At 46.6% G+C, this 18,635-nt stretch overlaps 1 protein-coding gene across 5 annotated transcripts in view; it reads right to left on the minus strand.

Moving 5' to 3' along the window:
- PDZD2 (PDZ domain containing 2) overlaps window positions 1-18,635 on the minus strand; it is a 474,419-nt gene that overhangs the window by 67,566 nt on the left and 388,218 nt on the right. For all 5 annotated transcript variants that reach the window (XM_008971843.5, XM_034960222.3, XM_055112466.2 and 2 more), the window contains one exon: window positions 5,201-5,312. In XM_008971843.5, the coding sequence (XP_008970091.3) occupies window positions 5,201-5,312 (112 nt within the window). The remainder of the gene's footprint in view (window positions 1-5,200; window positions 5,313-18,635) is intronic.

Genomic DNA, 18,635 nt, shown 5'->3' on the forward strand with positions numbered 1-18,635 from the left:
AACAGTGGCAGCCGCCTCATGGCGAGGGCTTTTTGCTGCCACACCATGGAGTGGTAGTGCCATATGCATTCTTCCAAAGCAACCTTTCAACAAGGCACAGCACCTAGAAGGCACTCATGTTTATTGGCAAAATAAATACAAAACATAACCCTTACGGATAAAGAAACTGAGATCCAAGAAAGTCACCTGACCCAGGTCATGTAACCAGAGGTGGTGGATGTGGGAACCGACCCTGTTCTGCTGGATTCCTGCATATGCTTCCTCCTCCATGCTACGTTTCCTTGTTGTGGCCTTGAATGTCTGGGAAGGACACAGGAGGAGAGGGTGGCATCCATTTGTGGCAAACAGTGGCCAGCCTTGGAATAGCTACTCAGCCAAATATGCCACTTGTTCTGAATTAAGTAGTAGGATCAGAGTCAGAGTATCACACATCTGGGAGGCCCTCCAGCGCCCCCTCCCCATATCTGTATTGATAAAGCCCCAGATCGGGGAACAGAATTCTTTTCAAGATTCCCTGGAATAGAATTCTTTTCAAGATTCCCCAGAAGCCAAAGGGCAGGGAAGGAGAATTCTGTCTGGGAGGCAGATCTTTTTCCCGGCATTGACTGAGTGACCTTTGGGATTCTCTGAACTTCTCTGGTCTCATCCATAAAATGAGGAATGTGACCTCGCTGGTTTCAGAGGCCCCTGTATTTCCTCAGAGTTCTGGGCACCTCCCTGGGAACCCTTTATAAGGTCCTGAACAACTCTGCCAAGATGGACAACAGGAAGGCCTCCTCTGTGCCCTTGTGACTCCCTCGCCCCAAACACAAAGGCCTTAAATGACTTTCTCTTTGTTCTTCCTCAGGGCTGGAAGGGGCTGGTCACCGGCTCCCTTCAGACTTCTCCTTTTCAGCCTCTGGTCATCACCACTCCTTTCAGTCCCCAATCCATGTTGTAACTCGTTCAAGTGTAACACCGCCTAATTATTCTGAGTCATGAGCACAAAATAACTCATTCTGTCAATCACATTCTTTTTTTTCTTTTTCTTTTTAAGATGGAGTCTGGCTCTGTTGCCCAGCTGGAAAGCAGTGGTGCAATCTTGGTTCACTGCAACCTCTGCCTCCTGGGTTCAAGTGATTCTCCTGCCTCAGGTTCCCGAGTAGCTGGGATTATAGGCGCATGCCACCACACCCAACTAATTTTTTTTTTTTTTTGTATTTTTAATAGAGATGGGGTTTTGCCATGTTGACCAGGCTCGTCTCGAACTCCTGACCTCAGGTGATCCACCCGCCTCGGCCTCCCAAAGTGCTGGGATTACAGGCGTGAGCCACCATGCCCGGCCAGATGTTTTTTTTTTTTTTTTAGACAGAGTCTCACTCTGTCACCCAGGCTGGAGTGCAGTGGTGCAATCTCGGCTCACTGCAAGCTCCGCCTCCTGGATTCATGCCATTCTCCTGCCTCAGCCTCCCGAGTAGCTGGGATTATAGGTGCCTGCCACCATGCCCAGCTAATTTTTTTGTTTTCGTATTTTTAGTAGAGACAGGGTTTCACTGTGTTAGCCAGGATGGTCTCGATCTCCTGAGGGTTTCACCGTGTTAGCCAGGATGGTCTCGAACTCCTGACCTCGTGAGACGCCCACCTCGGCCTCCCAAAGTGCTGGGATTACAGGCGTGAGCCACCGAGCCCGGCAATTGATGTTTTCTTTCTTTCTTTTTTTTTTGCTTGCTTTTTCAAATTTATTTACCTATAGTTTTGTTGTTGTTGTTGTTTGTTTTTTAAGTATTTATTGATCATTCTTGGGTGTTTCTCGGAGAGGGGGATGTGGCAGGGTCACAGGATAATAGCGGAGGAAAGGTCAGCAGATAAACATGTGAACAAAGGTCTCTGGTTTTCCTAGGCAGAGGTCCCTGCGGCCTTCCGCAGTGTTTGTGTCCCTGGGTACTTGAGATTAGGGAGTGGTGATGACTCTTAACGAGCATGCTGCCTTCAAGCATTTGTTTAACAACAAAGCACATCTTGCACCACCCTTAATCCATTTAACCCTGAGTTGACACAGCACATGTTTCAGAGAGCACAGGGTTGGGGGTAAGGTTAAAGATTAACAGCATCCCAAGGCAGAAGAATTTTTCTTAGTACAGAACAAAATGGAGTCTCCTATGTCTACTTCTTTCTACACAGACACAGTAAAAATCTGATCTCTCTTTCTTTTCCCCGCGTTTCCCCCTTTTCTTGATGACAAAACTGCCATCGTCATCATGGCCTGTTCTCGATGGTTGCTGTCTCTTCGGAGCTGTTGGGTACACCTCCCAGATGGGGCAGCCGGGCAGAGACGCTCCTCACTTCCTAGACAGGGCGGCTGGGCAGAGGCACTCCCCACTTCCCAGACGGGGTGGCGGCCGTGCAGAGGTGCTCCTCACATCCCAGACGGGGCGGCCGGGCAGAGGCGCTCCTCACTTCCCAGATGGGGCAGCAGGGCAGAGGCGCTCCTCATCTCCCAGACGGGGTGGCCGGGCAGAGGCGCTCCTCACTTCCCAGATGGGGCGGCCAGGCAGAGGCGCTCCTCACATCCCAGACGATGGGCAGTCCAGCAGAGATGCTCCTCACTTCCTAGACGGGGTGGCGGCCAGGCAGAGGCGCTCCTCACTTCCTAGATGGGGTGGCGGCCGGGCAGAGGTGCTCCTCACTTCCCAGACGGGGCGGCCGGGCAGAGGCACTCCTCACTTCCCAGACGGGGCGGCCGGGCAGAGGCACTCCTCACTTCCCAGACGGGGCGGCCGGGCAGAGGTGCTCCTCACATCCCAGACGATGAGCGGCCAGGCAGAGGCTCCTCACTTCCTAGACAGGGTGGCGGCCGGGCAGAGGTGCTCCTCACTTCCCAGACGGGGCGGCCAGGCAGAGGGGCTCCTCACATCCCAGATGATGGGCGGCCAGGCAGAGACGCTGCTCACTTCTTACATGGGGTGGCGGGCGGGCAGAGGCTGTAATCTTAGCACTTTGGGAGGCCAAGGCAGGCGGCTGGGAGGTGGAGGTTGTAGCGAGCCGAGATCACGCCACTGCATTCCAGCCTGGGCAACATTGAGCATTGAGTGAGCGAGACTCCGTCTGCAATCCCAGCACTTTGGGAGGCCGAGGCGGGCAGATCACCTGAGGCCAGGAGCTGGAGACCAGCCCGGTCAACACGGTGAAACCCCGTCTCCACCAAAAATACAAAAACCAATCAGGAGTGGGGGTGCAGTGCCTGGAATCCCAGGCACTCAGCAGGCCGAGGCAGGAGAATCACGGGAGCCCGAGGCAGGGAGGTTGCAGCGAGCCGAGATCATGGCAGTACAGTCCAGGCTCGGCAAGAGAGGGAGATCGTAGAAAGGAGAGAGGGAGAGGGGGAGAGGGGGAGAGGGGGAGAGGGGGAGAGGGGGAGAGGGGGAGAGGGGGAGAGGGGGAGAGGGGGAGAGGGGGAGAGGGGGAGAGGGGGAGAGGGGGGATGTTTTCTTAAAAACAGGTATTTCACCGTCTTAAACCTGCCATCTTTCTGAGAATAAACTTGGAGCAGTGCGGGCATGCCCTCTCCACCAATCTGGGTGGCCGGAAGGGGACGTGAATGTTTTTTGAACGTTAACGTACTACACATTGTGCTAAATGCTTTAGTGTGCATTTCTTAAAAATCTGCTCAGCCTTTCAAAGTCAGGGTGTTCTCCTCTTTTTTCAGGTGAGGGAGTGGAAGTTCAGGGAGATTAAATCATTAGCCTACGGTCACAAGGTAAACTCAGGAGCTGAGGGCTAAACCTGGTTCTGCCAGGCTTCAAAACTCTTCCTTTTCCTGCCATACCAGATGACTGTTGTAGGGGGAGCCACGGCTGACTTTCCCACTAAGCCAGCAGGCACAGTGCTGAGGGCCCATGCCACCTTCAGGGACCCATAAAAGTGCTTCCTTTTAAATATCTTTTTAAATAAGCAGAAAAAAAAATAAACGTAATAGTAATGAATAGACACTAATGAATCCAGCTGTATCTTTTTTGTTGTTGTTATTTTGAGAGGAGTCTTGCTCTGTTGCCAGGCTGGAGTACAGTGGTGTGATCTGGCCTCACTGCAACCTCAGCCTCCTGGGTTCAAGTGATTCCCCTGCCTCAGTCTCCCAGGTAGCTGGGAATACAGGCGTACGCCACCACACTCAGCTAATTTTTGTGTGTGTGTGTATTTTAGTAGAGACGGGGTTTCACCATGTTGGCCAGGATAGTCTTGATCTCCTGACCTCGTGATCTGCCTGCCTCAGCCTCCCAAAGTGTTGGGATTACAGGTGTGAGCCACCGCACCCGGCCTCCAGCTGTATCTTTATACCAACACAGCCATAAAATACAATTTTTACTTTTTTTTTTGTTTTTTAATGGAGGAAAAGACCCATCATGTGCCTAAAAAATGCCTTTTGCCAGGCACGGTGGCTCACGCCTATAATCCCAGCACTTTGGGAAGCTGAGGTGGGCGGATCACGAGGTCAGGAGTTCAAGACCAGCCTGGCCAACATGGTGAAACCTTGTCTCCACTAAAAATGCAAAAAAATTAGCCAGGCACGGTGGCGGGCGCTTGTAATCCCAGCTACTCGGGAGTTTGAGGCAGGAGAATTGCTTGAACCCGGGAGGCGGAGGTTGTAGTGAGCCGAGATCGTGCCACTGCACTCCAGCCTGGGTGACAGAGCAAGACTCCATCTCAGAAAAAAAAAAAATGCCTTTCATAATGATACACAAAAGTTCTAAGGTGCCTCCTGCACACAGCCATTGCTTTCAATGCTGACTTTCTCTCTCTGGGCCCAGGCCAGCTGCCGTAAGGAAATGCCCAGGAGATAGAGTCTATTTGCTCCAAAAGCTGCAACTCCATCCCATCTTTCTCCTGCTTATTGAAATGCAGATTTGATATTAACTCCACATTGAAAGGATCATGTGAAATCTGATCGAAGTAAACGAACCAAACATAAGACAGTCATGTTTCAGGACACAGAGACACACAGGAATGTTGACATCCACTTTGTTATGACTCAAAAAAAAATGAAATTCACACAGGCAGGAGGCTAAATGCAGTTGTTATGCCTGGGATATGCACCATCCAAGGAAAAAATGATTTTGAGGTTTTAAGGAAGACGGGAGCTCATCCCGGCAATGGCTTCATCTCCCTGCTCCTGAGGCTGAAAACTCATCCTAGACAGGCTGCATCAGGTAGAGCCCCCACCTACCTGAAAGGCGACTCTTGAGCTTGATTTTATTGCTGCCCTGTTTGGGACTTTCCAAGTTCCCCTTGGATTCCTCAGCACCGCACACATCTTGGGGTTCATCTGTCCCAGGCATCTGAAATGCAGAAAGCACAGAGCTGATGGGAGAGCCCAGCCCTGCGATGACTTATGCTGTCCCCCTCCACAATGTTATCTCAAGGCTCAAGGAGCAGCAATACAGGTGTTATGTGAGAAGAAGGACCACGGGATCAAAGCACAGCCCTTCAGATAAGCTGCATTCGCAACGCCTTGCATTGGCCAATTCCTCCTCAGTACGCGTCTCACCGCCCAGCATGGAACCAGGGCCCCCAGGGCCACTTCGTCTGCCATCCTACAGCTGAGGACACTTGTTGATCAGTTACCCAGGTGGTCTCCCAGTGGTCAACTACAAAGCTACAATGCAAGCCCAGGTCTCTTGACCTGTAGGCCAGTGCTTTTTCCCACAATGCAAGTTGCAACAAATATTAAACCAGAAATTCAAACCCAGTTCTAAGGTTTCTAAAACACAGTAAAAATTTGATTTTGTGGCAGCTATACATTTTAGTCAACCAAATGTTCTGTGTGCTATGCTCCTGAGTGAGTATTGATCAGACGGCTCCTGGAATCAAGCTCAGCCCCAGGCACCCTGGAGGCGTCGACATGAGGTCAGCCCACACATCTGGAAGTTGTGTGACCCCAGGAGGTGATGCACAAAGTCTGATCCCAAGGCTCACTGGGTCCTCCATCCTAGAGAAACCCAACATGCTAAAAACAAAACAAAACCCCCATTTACTAGAGAAGAAAATGAGACACATGCACTTCAGAGTGTTTATAAAAAATTGTGGGGTAAATTTACATGTACAAGACTTTTGAGATACATCAAACAATAAATCTTCCCATTTGAAATTTTATTTTCCTTTGAGGTTCTAGAGGAAAACAGTCTTATATTAAAATAGGTAATATTCTCACTAAGTAAGATATACATACTTAAAAAGGCATATAAGGTATCAAGTAAAGAAAGGTTGATGAGGCCGGGTGCAGTGGCTCATGCCCGGAGGCAGAGGTGGGCGGATCACGAGGTCAGGAGATTGAGACCATCCTGGCTAATGGCTAAAAGAGTGAAACCCCGTCTCTACTAAAAATACAAAAAATTAGCCGGGTGTGAAATTAGCCGGGCATGGTGGCGGGTGCCTGTAGTCCCAGCTACTCGAGAGGCTGAGGCAGGAGAACTGATTGAACTCGTGAGGCAGAGGTTGCAGTGAGCCGAGATCACGCCACTGCACTCCAGCCTGGGCGACAGAGCGAGACTGTCTCAAAACAAACAAACAAACAAAACAAAACAAAACAAAACAAAACAAAACAAAGGTTGATGATGAAAAGATTTCTGGCTTCTCTTAAAGATGCCATTCAGCCTGACAGTTGTCTGGAGTTCATGACTATGAAGTTAAACTCAACTGGCAGGAATCTTCCTCCCAGTTGGGGTTGGGAGAAATCAACCTGGTCCTACTTAAAGTGCTTTTTGTATGTATTCAAAAGCTTCTTGATTTGCATTTTCTCTTACCAGTTATCAAAAGGTGATGTAATTATAGTGTCACTTCTCACCTCAAATTAACAGGTAATGAAAATTATATGTTGTATATTAAATTCAGTATATAGCTGGGTACAGTGGCGGGTGTCTGTAGTCCCAGCTATTCAGGAGGCTGAGACAGGAGGATCACTTGAGCCCAGGAGGTCAACATCAGCAGCCTGGGCAACATAGCAAGACCCTTTCTTTCTCTTAAAAAAAAATTCACCTGAGGTCAGGAGTTCAAGACCAGCCTAGCCAACATGGTGAAACCCTGTCTTTACTAAAAATACAAAAACTAGCTGGGCATGGTAGCACACACCTGTAATCCCAGCTACTTGGGAGGCTAAGGCTGGAGAATCACTTGAACCTGGGAGGTGCAGGTTGCAGTGAGCCGAGATCATGCCACTGCACTCCATCCTAGGCGACAGAGCTAGACTCCATCTCAAAAAAGAAAAAAAAAAAAATTCAATACATAAAAACGTATAAAGTAAGCAGTTAGAGTAATTACGTAGGTAATCTCTTCTAAGAAATAATTGTTTATATACAAATTCTGTATACAATATGTAAAGTTTGGAAGATTCCCTCTTCCTCCTCAAGTTCAAGTATCTTTCTGGGTTAGAAAGAGGAATAAAAAGGTCTGAGAATGAGGAAACGTAGGCAAAATTGAGAAAGGGGCATTGAGAAAACAAATTAATTCTGACATACAAAAACAAAGGTAATAAATCTGTTGCATTCATATTACCTTATCAGGAACTGGCAGGTGTTCAGGTTTAAATTGTGAAGAAAAAGCAGGAACAGAATCTTGAGGGTGATTTTAGAGATTCCCTGGAGGGATGTCTTTCCCAACCCCAAATCCTGACATCAATATGTACACAGAGAAGAAAGAGCCATCTCTGAGACATCCTGAGCTCTGGGCCACATACAAATGGAAGAATCCAGAGAAAAGCCTTAGAGCCTCCCCTTTGCTTGACTTAAAAACTTTATGCAAAGAACCTGTCTCCAGGTTCTTTCCATACTGTCTCCAGACTGTGAACAGCAATTACCAGAGAGTGAGTTAAATTCCTGGTTCCAGCTGGGTGTGATGGCTCACGTCTGTAATCCCAGTACTTTGGGAAGCGGAGACGGGTGGATCACTTGAGGCCAGGAGTTCAAGACCAGCCCGGCCAACATGGTGAAACCCCACTTCTACAAAGAATACAAAAATTAGCTGTGCATGGTGGCACGTGCCTGTATAATCCCAGCTACTCTGAAGGCTAAGGCACAAGAATAGCTCAAGCCTGGGAGGCAGAGGTTCCAGCGAGCTGAGATTGCGCCACTGCACTCCAGCCTGGGTGACAGAGCGAGACTCTGTGTCAAAAAAAAAAAAACAAAAAAAATTCCTGGTTCCTTCTGATAATACCACCTGACCCAGGCTATCGACGTTCAGAGTAAGGGATTCCCTGGCTTGTAAGACATTACCGCCTTTGGTGCCTACTAAATGGGTAGCTTATTACACAGTGGCCAAGGTCCCAAACGTTGGAAAGTCTGTCTGAGATGCTCATGCGGAGTGAGGAAAACCATGCCAGCCTATTGTTTCTGGACTTAGGAAGTTTTCTGCATCTGTCTTCTCCTTTATTTTCCCAACACAGCCCCAGGTTTTCATAGGATCAGAGACATTTTGGAGATGATACAAGCACTTCTGAGCACCTGAGAAGGAAAGGAGCCTGCCTGAAAGGTTTCTGGTCATGATAGACAGATTCAGTTTCTATGATCTACAAAATGCCAGTAGGTTTTTTACGTCAAAGAAATCTTATGCTAAAGATGGTATATGTGAGCCAGACGTGGTGGTTCACACCTGTAATCCCAGCACTCTGGAAGGCCGAGGTGGGCAGATTTCTTGAGGCCAGGAGTTCAAGACCAGCCCGGCCAACATGGCGAAACCCCATCTCTACTAAAATACAAAAATTAGCCGGGTGTGGTGGTGAGCGCCTGTAGTCCAAGCTACTTGGGAGGCTGAGGAAGGAGGATTGCTTGAAACCAGGAGGCAGAGGTTGCAGTGAGCCGAGATCGTGCCACTGCATTCCAGCCTGGGCAAAAGAGCGAGACTCTGTCTCAAAAAAAAAAAAGAGAGATGGTGTATGTGGCTACCTAATGCCTGTAGCTAGAGCCAGTAAGAATGGACCTAGAGATATCTCAAAGAGTTGCAAGCAGAGAGCTCTTGCTGTTGAGCAAGGAAGGAGTGACATCTTATTTCAGAACCCACTGAAAGGGTTAGCAGTGGGGAATGAATTTAAATGGAACTGTTTCCTCTTATAACAAAAAACTGTTTTTTCGTTGAGTTTGTTGTGATATTAGATGACTTGTAACTCACTGAACAGGAAGTGGGTTGCTTAGACACATTCATTCCAGATTATGTCAGGAAGTAGCAAAATAAAATGCAATTTTGATTACACTTTGACTATTGTCTGAAAATGTCCACACTCTAAGAGAGTCCCTTTTCTGTGTGTGGTTTTGTTCCCAATGCACAGAGCAAACTGTTCTGGAAATGATGTCATTTTAGCTGTTCTGAAACGAAATTTGCAAAATGTTCTCCTGGAAGGCCTTCAGTTCAACGAAACAGTTGATAAAATCTATTATTCATGAGCAGTTTCTAATTCATGTGTTACAAAACAATGCCATTATTGCTTCTCGGCCTCTTGGCTAACATCAAGTGTAGTACAAAACAATCCCATTATATTAATGGAGTCTCATAGAATTTGCCAATTTCCATGGTAGAGCCTTCCTGTTTGCATCATTTTCCACACCTGTAGCATACACAGCACTCAATGAAGAAGCATCTTTAGCATCTGATTTTGTAGAGAGGTAGTGGGGCAGAGTGGTTGAGAATCCGGCCAGCTACCTGGGCACAAATCCTGATTATACCATTTTACTGCAATTTAGGCACGTCAGTCAACCTCTTTGAACGTCAGTGTCCTCATCTGAAAAATGGGCCTGCATTTGGGAATTAAATAACATAGGTTTCTGACTAAAGGTGGCAGATTTCTCCTGATTTCCCTTTGAAACCACACTAACATGACAGGGAAAATTTTTTTTAGGAAAAGACAGACATAATTCACAAGGATAAAGAAAACAGAAGACAAAAGCAACAAATTCTGGAAACCAGCAAGCTGACAACCACGTGGCAATGGATCTGACTTGAGAAAGCTGAATCCTAAGTGTGGACTGGAGAAGGCTGAACGTTCACACAGAGAACTCCCCCAAAGCTCAGGAGTTGCCAGAAGAGGACCTCTGGAAGTGGGCATGAAGGCAGAAGCAGTGGCCCAAGGAACGACCGAGAGAGTGAAAGTGACCGACGTGGCCACTGATTTACACAGGTCTGATTCCGAGGCAGATTCTCAGGGGCTGAGAATGGCCTAGGGAAACTTTGAGGTGCATCAGAATCAGCAGGAAAGCTAACAAAGAACACAGAGACCAGGCTCATGGAAGAGGAACAGGGCCTGGGCCTCTGGAATTCACCACTGCCCTGGGCCAACAGAACCAGCCTCCAGTGGAACTGGACACGGAACTAAGCTGCGACTTCCCAGTTCTTCCTGCTCTCCCCCACGTTTACTTCAGAAATGAAGAAGAGAAGAAATGAAAGCTTCTCAGCTGTACCTGAGTAGCCCACCAGCCAACAAATAAGGGTGACTGTCATGTTGCTCCCTATTCAGAGTATACATATTTTAATCAGCGATTTATGGAAACTTGTTCTGCTCAATGTATAAACTATAAGCACGGGAGGTGTATGCAGAGTATAATGCAATTTACATGTGCCATAGGCAGCAGCACGGATTGTGCCTGTAACATATTGATCATTGATATCCAAGGCAGTTTTTTCATTATGTGAAATAGGAACAATCGTATTTATGTTTAAAGAGTTAAAAATACCTTGCAATTGTCTTACAGGGTTATCATGAGGGTTAAAAAGAAATTCACTGTGGAGTACCTAATGTGTATCATAAGAATATAGGTAAGGTTTAGTCGAAATTAAAGAAATAAAAAGGCCCAAGCTTTCTCCCCCCAGGTCTCAGGGTGCCTCCAGATTTGATGATTACATAGACTGTGGCTCTAGACTGCAGAGATATACATTTCAACTTCATACCTATGGAAAGTGGCAGATTTCATTAAAGAATAAAGAGAAACCAATGGAGATCCAAAGACATGCTATCTTCTTTGAAGATGGGGAAAAAAACCCTTTAATAAAATTACTGCAAAACTCACAGCTAAGAAGGCATTTTTAAAGGCATGTGCCTGAAATGCTCAGTTTTTAGAAATCAGGTTTGCGCACAAGAACAAGGAGGATTTGAAAACATGCTCTGGTCCCTGATCAGAATAGGCGCAGTGGAAAAGAGAAAATAAAGAAATACATGATGACTAACTAGAGAAAAAGGGATACTTCCTTAAAAGAGATCTTAGACAACAGACTCCAGAGTCTGATGAGTAACTGGGATTGTGAAGTCCCAGAGCACAGTGATGTATGGAAAAGACTCTTGACGGTTCCTATCTTAAAGGGTCTGTCACAAAAGCAGGGAGATGCTATGTTATTCCTAAATTAGTGGGGGTGACTGGGACCTGAAGAAAGCTACCTGAGAGTCAAAACCACAGGGAAGAGAGTGGAATTCCAGGCCCAGAAAACATGAGAGAAATGATTTTAAGACTGCAGAGGAAGAGCTTTGGAAGGATAATCTGGGACAGCTCTCCCAAGAGAGATCAGCATATGCGGACAGACTTGAAGGCAAAACTGCAGGGAAGACCGAGAAGAATGAAAAAAATCCTCAGTAAATTCTAACAGAACACAGTTATCGGTCATTGCTCTGATGAAAGTGGGCCGAGAAATGCATGAAATGAGGGACTCTAAAGGGAGTAAATAAGAGAAATACCAAGGGGGCGGGGCCTGGCAGGAGGAGAATAGGCTAGAACTTGATGCTGGTCTGATAGGAGAACATTTCCTAGGTGGAATTAGCTAACGCAGAGCCAGTGGTGGTCAGCATGCATTTGAACAATGGATATTTCACTAAATAGAAGAGTCATTGATTTCATCTCTTTCACAGTGATGGACCCCGTATATTATCTAGATTAGTATGTTAGGAAAAAAGGTCTGAGTCAGAAAGCAAAGAAACAGTAGAAATACTTTTTAAAAAACACCCAAATTCAGCACGCAAACCTATAAAGAAGAAATGGAACTAATTTAAGCAGCAGGTAAAAAGGAAACTCAATTAAGTCTTTCCCAAAGGGGAAGGATATGAATCACTACAGACATATCCAATTACTGCCCCAAAATATGTAGGAGAAAGCAATGCCACGTGATCCCTGGGACACTCAAAACCTGAGAAAAAACTAATCCCAAGGAAGAGGCGGCAGAGGTATTAGCCCTTACTAGCTCATTAGGGGCACAAGCTCTAGAATCATCAACAGAAGGTCTGGATCATGAATCTGCGGAGGGTGTTTTTCCAGCTCAACAAATGTGGAAGGAGAGATGAAGCTTTCTTCAGTCTAAGCACTTCCATGCCAAGAGGCAGTGGAAATGGAAAATGTGGCCCAGGACTGACTGAACATTGCTGCGTTTAAGAAGGTAGAGCTCCATCAGAGGCACCATCTACACCCAATGCAGCACGCCATGAAGCCCTTTACTTTTATGTCAAAGTGAAAATGCCAGTCAAGAAGCTACTGAATACACACAGAAAGCACTTGAAGTAGGACCGGGTTGATTTCCCTCCAACTCCAATTGGGAGGAAGATTCCTGCCAATTGGCTTTAAGTTCATGGTCGTGAACTCCAGACAACTGTCAGACTGACTGGCATCTTTAAGAGAAGCCAGGAATCTTTTCCTCATCAACCTGCCTTTTCTTGATATTACTGAGTCTCTCTGGTCTGCCCTATTGGGAGGTAATTCTCCCTGGGTCTCTTGCATTTCTGCATGGCGTGCAAACAGAGACAGAGGCTGTTGTTACATGGAATTATCTGTCTTTCCAGGGATGTTTGTAGAGTGAACAGGCTTGAAAGTTAGATAGTGTCTCAGGAGGAAGGGACAGGTTCCTTCCTCTGGTGCAAAGGTTGGTCAGGTCTGCTTCTAGCCCATCATAAAAGACTGAGGTTGCCTATGGTGAGGGATCCTCAGCTGTGATGCAAATCCACTGCATGTGCACACCCCCGAGCCTGTGTCACCGCCACAGGACTTGTGGTGGGAAGGGGAAATGATGTGAACATAAAGCCCTAAATAAACTGGGGTTAAATCCTAAAAACTGGGATTAGGGAAGCTAAAATCTAGTTGCTGTGCCATGAGTAATAAAAAGTCATTTGTCTCTGACTCAGGAATCTCAAGTCTCCTGCCAGCATCCATGAAACTATAGTGGAAAAGCTTTTTTTTTTTTTTTTTTTTTTTTTTTTTTTTTTTTTTTTTACAGTTCTTGATACCACCTTTGGCAAATTTAAATAAGGTCCCAAGAACAGAATCTTGCCTAGGACAACTGTCTAGGGACTGGGGTTTGGGTCATCTTTCTAAATGTTAAGGGCGTGGGGACAATGTTTTGATACTATTGAGGGTCCACTTACTTTTTTTTATTTGCATATCACTAAAAAGTAAAGCACATGAGAGACTTGCTGTTGAATGAATTCAGTCTTCTTGGAGCTGGAAAAAACTGTATTTATTCCTGTGGAAAACAGCCCAGGCTGCAGATGCTGAAAAACACAATCTTTTTCCAGCATCCAGCACCAAGGATCTCCTTAACTAAGAATGAGCAAAATAATGGCTGGGCACGGTGACTCACGCCTGCAATCCCAGCAATTTGGGAGGCCAAGGCAGGCGGATCACTTGAGGTCAGGAGTTCCAGACCAGCCTGGCCAACCTGGTGAAACCCCGTCTCTACTAAAAATACAAAAATTAGCTGGGTGTGGTGGCACATGTCTATAATCCCAGCTACTCGGGAGGCTGAGGCAGGAGAATTCCTTGAATCCGGGAGGCAGAGGTTGCAGTGAGCCAAGGTTGTGCCACTGCAGTCCAGCCTGGGCAACAAGAGCGAGACTCTGTCTCAAAAAAAAAAAAAAAAAAATAGAAGGAGCAAAATAAGAAATAGGAGAGATCAAAGGAGGCCATTAAGGGCTTTGGTTTTTTTTAAACACAAAAAGTCAAGGAAATTTAAGTTGAGATGTTAATTACTTTAGATTTTAACATCTTTGGATTATGACCTACAAGGGCATTTAATTTATTTGAACATTATAATGTTGACATTTTATATCATTGCAGAACCTCTGAAAAGTTGCACTAGACAATGTGGCTAGAAATAATTTTGGATGAGAAATACCACGGGGACTGAGTTTTAGTTTCTGGCAAATTTCGTCTTCTAGGGGTGGGCGGCAAACCATCATTGCCCATGAGACAGGCCTCTTAGGTCCAAGCTAAAAGTCTCGTCCTTAGAAATATCCTGTAACTGTTTCAAAGCATTTGTGAGCTCTCCTGGAACACACTGTGACTAATAGCATGTCGCAATCCTGAGTATCCTCTGTCTTTCTCAGCCAGCTCTTGCAGCCTTACAAACAAACCATGCAAAGCGTGGCTTTTATCTCCAGCTGTTTCCTTTGTGCAAGCATGCCTAGTCCCAAAGAAAACTTCAGGACTGGTTGCACCCAGTTCTCACCATGTTTTTATGGTTCCCAAGACTTGAAAAAAAAAGAAAAAATCTGCAGATGTGACAGAAGACATCTAAGCTCCAAATCCCCAGGAAGCTCTGTTGGCTCATTCCCCTGGTCAGTGTCCATAGGACAGTGGAACGCGGTGATTTCCCTTTCAGGCTTCAGTCACACTAAGATTATTTTTAGGTTGCCAAAGGAAGCTCATTTTCCAAGTCTCTGGGGCAGATGTTTGAGTGACCGAAGGAGAACCAGATGGTCATCAGAGAGGCCTGGGCTGGGAATGAATAACCATTCAGAAAATGGGAATCAGGACAACAATAAATCAGCACAAAGTAGCAAGAAGCCTGCAAGTTACGTGTAGAAATTAAAACAGGAATCTACTGCTACACTCGACCCACTGCTTTCCAATCAAGAGAGTAACTCAGAACTAAAGAGGAAAACAGCAACACCACAAAGTCAAACTCGTCAACCCTGGGCGTGCTCTGGTACACGCCGGGCATGTGTGCATAGATCAGAGGTTGTCAGATGCAGCTGGGAGTCGGGGGAGCTGCAGCTGATGCCCACTGCGACGCTCAGGCTGTGGCTCTGCAAATGAATTAATACTGCCCTTGTTCTAGCTAAGCCCATTTCCAGTTTCCTCCCATTCATCATCCCCAAACAATTTGAATGGGCTTAACACACATCGAGAGTGATTATTTTTATGCATTGAAATTTAAAGAGATCTCTTGGTTCCTTAGAAAGTTGAGGTAATCACCTTTAAGGGCACAGGAATGTAATCAGTCATTAGCTTGTAACTGACCCTCTTGCAGTGGGTTTGTATGTGTCATGTTCCCAAGAGAGGCTAGTGTCCTCTAGTAACTCTCAGCTCTTTGAAAATAACAGGGGGGCCAGGCATGGTGGCTCACGCCTGTAATTCCAGCACTTTGGGAGGCCGAGGCGGGTGGAGCACCTGAGGTCAGGAGTTGAAGACCAGCCTGGCCAACATGGTGAAACCCCGTCTCTACTAAAAGTACAAAAAATCAGCCGGGCGTGGTGGCACACACCTGTAATCCCAGCTACTCAGGAGGCTGAGGCAGGAGAATTGCTTGAGCCCGGGAGGCAGAGACTGCAGTGAGCCGAGATCGTGCTACTGCACTCCAGCCTGGGCGACAGAGCGAGACTCTGTCTCAAAACAAAAACAAAAAACAAAAACAACAAAAAAAGGAAACAACAGGGGATGTGGATGTCAAGGAGGAGAATGCATGTGTTCATCCTTAGTACAGATTTCAAATTGAGGTAAGGTAATAACAGGCATTCTCTGGGAAGTGGAACTCTCTCACTCTTGCCATGGTCCCATGACCTAGTGGGTGAGAAAACTATGGGGTCTGGAGCTATTCTTTGGATTTGGGGGCTGGCTACTCAAGGTAGACCCTTGGGTCATTTCTCAGCAGGGTTGGCTACCAGGTTCATTGCATTGGACGTATTTCTGGAAGTAGGACTATGATATGCTTTAAACACCAGAATGACAAAATCAGGTGTGTGTGTGTGCACGCACGTGCAGATGCACGCATACACATGCATACAGGAAAATCTCAAGACATGTAAAAGGTAGAGGTGGGAAGGCTGTTAAAAAAAGAAAGGCATGTAAAAGAGCCCTAAGAAGTACACAGGGCTGGGCACAGTCGCTCACGCCTGTCATCTCAGCACTTTGGGAGGCGGAGGCAGGCGGATTGCTTTGAGCCCAGGAGTTCAAGACCAGCCTGGGCAACATCACAAGACCCCGTCTCTACAAAAAATACAAAATCTAGCTGGGTGTGGTGGCACATGCCTGTAGTCTCAGCTACTCGGGAGGCTGAGGTGGAAGAATAGCTTGAGCCCAGAAGATGGAGGTTGTAGTGAGCCAAGATTGTGCCACTGCACTCTAGGCTGGGTGACAGAACCAGACACTGTTACCAAAAAAAAAAAGTAGTCAACAGGACAATTAGCAGGAAAGGAAGCAAGAGGTGAATTGTCAGAAGGGGCCCTGATACAGCAGCGGAGTCAAATCCAATTCAGCAGCAACAGTAAACACACCAGGCTTTTTTTAGACAAATCTTTCAGAAAATGTGTCATACTCTTACATGGATTATTGTAACAGAAAAAGATTGTTTTAACTGGGCATGCCATTTAGGCAGGTTTTAGGTGAAAAGTAAGACATCGTGGGCTGGGCTTGGTGGCTCATGCCTGCAATCCCAGCACTCTGGGAGACTGAGGCAGGTGGCTCACTTGAGGTCAGGGGTTGAGACCAGCCTGGGCAACATAGTGAAATCTTGTGTCTACTAAAACCACAAAAATTAGCTGGGCGTTTGTGGAGGGCACCTGTAATCCCAGCTACTAGGGAGGCTGAGGCAAGAGAATCACTTGAAACGGGAGGTGGAGGTTGTAGTGAGCCGAGATCATGCCACTGCCCTCCAGCCTGGGTGACAAGAGTGAGACTGTTTCAAAAAAAAAAAAAAAAAAGCATCATGGTTACATTTGGGCTCACTAGTTGTTGTTTTTTTTTTTTTTGTGATGGAGTTTCACTCTTGTTGTCCAGGCTGGAGTGCAATGGCGCGATCTTGGCTCACCACAACCTCCACCTCCTGGGTTCAAGTGATTCTCCTGCCTCAGCCTCCCGTGTAGCTGGGATTACAGGCATGTGCCACCACGCCCGGCTAATTTTGTATTTTTAGTAGAGACAGGGTTTCTCCATGTTGGTCAGGCTGGTCTTGAACTCCTGACCTCAGGTGATCCGCCCTCCTCAGCCTCCCAAAGTGCTGGGATTACAGATGTGAGCCACCGCACCCGGCCAGGGCTCACTGTTAAGTTCCAGGCAGCACTCTCTGGCCTTCCGCTGCCTTCCCCAGATCAATATGAGCTCCTTGCTGCTTCTTTCCTTCCTTCTTTTTCCTTCCTTTCTTTCTAGGAATAGTGTTGAGTTCATGGGCTTTGCTGACATATATTTCTAAGGGCAGGCGCTTCTTTAAGATAATCTGTTGGGAAAGCTGAGATGCTGGTGAGCCCACAGGAAGGAGCAAAAAGAGAGGCTGTTCCAGGCTCACAAATGATCACCTACAGCAGGGCTCAGCCAACATGCCTGGGGGCCAAATCCGGCCCAGCACTTGTTTTTGTCAAGTTTTACTGGAACACAGTCATGCCCATTTATTTATTGTTTATGGCTGCTTTCAAAGTACAAAGGCAGAGGTGAGCAGTTGAAACAAAGACTGTTTGGCTAGCAAAGCCTGAAATGCTCATTATGTGGCCCTTCAGTTGTAACTCCTCATCTACAACGGAGCCCCCATCCATGGGGCATATGTGCCAAACCCCACGTTTCTTTCTTTCCTTTTCTTTTTTCTTTCTTTCTTTTTTTTTTTTTTTGAGATGAAGTCTTGCCCTGTCACCTAGGCTGGAGTTCAATAGCACAATCTTGGCTCACTGCAACCTCCACCTCCCGGATTCATGCGATTCTCCTGCCTCAGCCTCCTGAATAGCTGGGATAACAGGAGTGCACCACCACACCCAGCTAATTTTTGTATTTTTAGTAGAGATGAGGTTTCGCCATGTTGGCCATATTGGTCTCAAACTCCTGACCTCAGGTAATCTGCCCGCCTTGGCCTCCCAAAGTACTGGGATTACAGGGATGAGCCACCACGCCCGGCCCCGTTAATTGGAACATGTTTCTGTTCACGTCTTCCACCCACAAATCTAATGCCTTTTCCATCTTAGCTAAGCGCTTATGCACTGTGGCTGTAACTTTTGCGGCTTGAGGGGTGATGGCAAAACTAGCACAAAATTCTTTTTCCTTCTTCACAGTTTCAAGGATAGAAGATTCATTCTTACCATAGATCTTGCAACCTCAGCATATGACTTTTCCTTCCTTCCTCAAGAAACTTTCCACCAAAAGGAAGCCCTGCATGGCTTCTCTTTGGCATATCTGCATTGCCAGCATCATTGCTTGCACGACGGGGCAATCATGAAGCAGAATACAACTGCTTGATCACAAGAACCGTGATACCACAACAGTTGATCTGATCATGGAGCTGGCTACGTAGTGACTAATGGGCAGGTAGTGTAGATGGTGTAGATAAACTGGATGAAGGGGTGATTCACGTCCCAGGCGGGACAGAGCAAGACAGCATGAGATTTCACCACTCTCGTCAGAATGGCACACAATTTAAAACTTATGAATTGTTTGTTTCTGGAGTTATAT

This window comes from Pan paniscus, chromosome 4 (genome assembly GCF_029289425.2).
Source record: "Pan paniscus chromosome 4, NHGRI_mPanPan1-v2.0_pri, whole genome shotgun sequence".
Taxonomy (NCBI): domain Eukaryota; kingdom Metazoa; phylum Chordata; class Mammalia; order Primates; family Hominidae; genus Pan; species Pan paniscus.